Source organism: Mandrillus leucophaeus, unplaced genomic scaffold, assembly GCF_000951045.1.
Source record: "Mandrillus leucophaeus isolate KB7577 unplaced genomic scaffold, Mleu.le_1.0 Scaffold4, whole genome shotgun sequence".
Lineage (NCBI taxonomy): Eukaryota > Metazoa > Chordata > Mammalia > Primates > Cercopithecidae > Mandrillus > Mandrillus leucophaeus.
Genome location: NW_012104253.1, coordinates 8,012,836 through 8,015,859, shown reverse-complemented (window position 1 = coordinate 8,015,859; position 3,024 = coordinate 8,012,836). Strand labels below are relative to the sequence as shown.

At 38.2% G+C, this 3,024-nt stretch overlaps 1 protein-coding gene across 5 annotated transcripts in view; it reads left to right on the top strand.

The window, feature by feature from the left end:
* PAPOLA (poly(A) polymerase alpha) overlaps nucleotides 1-3,024 on the top strand; it is a 76,579-nt gene that overhangs the window by 16,125 nt on the left and 57,430 nt on the right. For all 5 annotated transcript variants that reach the window (XM_011991655.1, XM_011991654.1, XM_011991658.1 and 2 more), the window contains exons 2-3: nucleotides 960-1,133; nucleotides 1,933-1,999. In XM_011991655.1, the coding sequence (XP_011847045.1) occupies nucleotides 960-1,133; nucleotides 1,933-1,999 (241 nt within the window). The remainder of the gene's footprint in view (nucleotides 1-959; nucleotides 1,134-1,932; nucleotides 2,000-3,024) is intronic.

Below are 3,024 nucleotides of genomic sequence, written 5' to 3'. Positions count from 1 at the left end.
TTTTTTTTTTTTTTTTTTTTTTTTTTTTTTAGTAGAGACGGGGTTTCAACATGTTATCCAGGCTGGCCTCAACTCCTGGGCTCAAGCCTTTCTCCCACTTCAGCCTCCTGAAGTGCTGGGATTACAGGTGTGAGCCACCACATCTGGCCTATAAACACTGAATTTCTTAAGGAATGGAATTTGGAAGACATAACTAATCCAGATTTGGGGTCTTTCCTTATCATATACTTGGTTTTGTATGTTATTCAACTGTTAGTTTAAAAATATTGTGTTGACTTTTTAAAGTTAATTTAATGAAAAAAATTATGAAAAAAGATTGAGTCAAATTTATTTCCAAAGCATTTAAAGCATGCTATGCCTTTTTACAAATTTGGAACTTATCTTAAGATGGATAAAAATGTAGCTGTGTGTGTGTAAAAGAAACCTTTTAGACTAGCATCATTATTGAAGTGTAAATCTCTTAAAAAGATCATTAACAAGCCTAGGGTGAATACAGTTCTTTCCCTTCAAATTTTGTTATGCTATTTGCTTCATTATCTATGAACTTCGTTCATTGTGAGTCAGATGCCAGGTTTCATTTGGGGAATGTCTTATATTGGTAAAATAACATTTTTGTAGCGTGTTTATCAATGTTTAAGAAACAGATTTTGGCTTATTTTCAAGAGGTGAAATTTTACAGAAGTTTACTATATTCTGGATAGTGTTTTCTCTAGCAGTGTATTTGGTCTGGATTCTAACTTAGGTGTTTAAGTAGTGACAGAGTTAAAATCCTTGGGGTAGAATTTTCTCTCTTTGGTCACTTGCTTTTGGTCACTTTTTGTCATAAAAATTTTGAGGGTATTGCAGGGAACCAATCATGTTTAGAAATGTGTGTTACTAAATTAGTTTTTCTGGTCATGCTGATTTGTTTCAAATTGTAGAATTCTTTTGGGAGTAATTTTATCCAATTTTATTTATAGTCCAGTTACAACACAGGGATCACAACAAACACAGCCGCCACAGAAGCACTATGGCATTACTTCTCCTATCAGCTTAGCAGCCCCCAAGGAGACTGACTGCATACTTACACAGAAACTAATTGAGACATTGAAACCCTTTGGGGTTTTCGAAGAGGAAGAGGAACTGCAGCGCAGGTAAATAGATATTCTATATTTTTTTAACTTGGAAATTTTTATTGATGTTAACATAAACTGATTTTGAGGCATTCTGTACTCACTCAGAAGGCCAGGGTTATTTGCCCAGATCTGTATATCTGTTTTAGAGAGGAGCGATACTTAAGAGAGAAAACTTTTTTTTGTTTTTTTGAGACAGAGTCTTCCTCTTGTTGCCCAGGCTGGAGTGCAGTGGTACGATCTTGGCTCACCACAGCCTCCACCTCCTGGGTTCAAGCGATTCTTCTGCCTCAGCCTTTCGAGTAGCTGGGTTTATAGGCACCCACCACCACGCCCGTACCCGCCGCCACGCCTGCCTAATTTTTTGTATTTTTAGTAGAGATGGGGTTTCAGTTGGCCAAGCTGGTCTTGAACTCCTGACCTCCGGTGATCTGCCCGCTTTGGCTTCCCAAAGTGTTGGAATTACAGGTGTGAGCCACCATACCCGGCTGAAAACTTTATTTTCTACATAGAGTTCTCTTCCCTTAATTTTGATGTTGTTTATTTTTTTAAAGCAATAATTCTGATTTTTTAATGCTTTTGGTTATTATAGTACTGAATTGTCTGGAGAAAGAGGAATACCTTACTCAGTGTAACAGTGCCCGTATGTATATAGACAAAGAGAGAGAGAGAGCGCGCGCGCGAGCACGTGCTAACTACAATATACTGTGTTTCTGATCACTTAAAAAATCATAATTTAGGAAGAATGCCTATTTAAAACTTTGAGAAACTTAATCAGTAATGATCTGGAATACTTGATTGATAATTGTTTTATCAACAGGATTTTAATTTTGGGAAAACTAAATAACCTGGTAAAAGAGTGGATACGAGAAATCAGTGAAAGCAAGGTAAGGCAACTTTTTTGTGTATAAAATAATTGGCATATAGCCGACTGAACACAGCAAATGTCTTATGTAACCTGTCCTTATTTGAGTAGATTTAGAGTCTTTAATGTGGAGTCAATTTAGACTATTGATAACAGATTTTACATTACTTTTCTAGTTAATTTGGAAGCAGGAAAAACTGAACTGAGTTAAGCAATTTTTAAAAATAAGTACTGTTTGTTTGGAACATTTGAAAACTGAAACTCAGTAATTGTAAACTGCTCACACTCTTCGCAGAAATGATGGATGTTTCTCTAAAAAGGTGCTTTAAACATTTGAGAATCTTGTTGCCTTTTAAGAAATTCTGCCACAGTTTTTAAAAAAGATTTTCAGGTATTTTTCAAACTGAATATTTGTTTATTTAGTGTTTTTGTTTTTAAGAGACAGGGTCTCGCTCTGTCGTTCAAGCTGGAGTGCAAGTGACACCATCATAGTGCACTGTAACCTCAAATTCCTGAGTTCAAGCAATCCTCCTGGCCTTAGCCTCCCAAGTAGCTGGGACTATAGGCATGTCCCTTCGCACCTGGCTAATGGTATGTGTAGGGTCTTGCTTTGTTGCCCAGATTGATCTCAAACTCCTGGCCTCAAGCAGTCCTCTCACCTTGGCCTCCCAAAGTGCTAGCATTCCAGGCATGAGCCACTGCCTGGCCTATTTAGTTTTCTATAATAACATTCTTTGTCCTTTTTTCTTTCTTTATTGAAACAGAGTCTCTATCACCCAGGCTAGAGTGCAGTGGTGCCACTGCAACCTCCACCTCCTAGGTTCAAGGGATTCTCATGCCTCAGCCTTCTGAGTAGCTGGAATTACAGGCGGGTGCTACCATGCCCAGCTATTGTTTTTATTTTTAGTAGAGACGGAGTTTCTCCATGTTGGCCACGCTGGTCTTGAGCTCCTGACCTCAAGTGATCCGCCTTCCTTGGCCTCCCAAAGTGCTTGGGATTACAGCCGTGAGCCACTGCACCTAACCTCTTTCTTTCTTTCTTTCTTT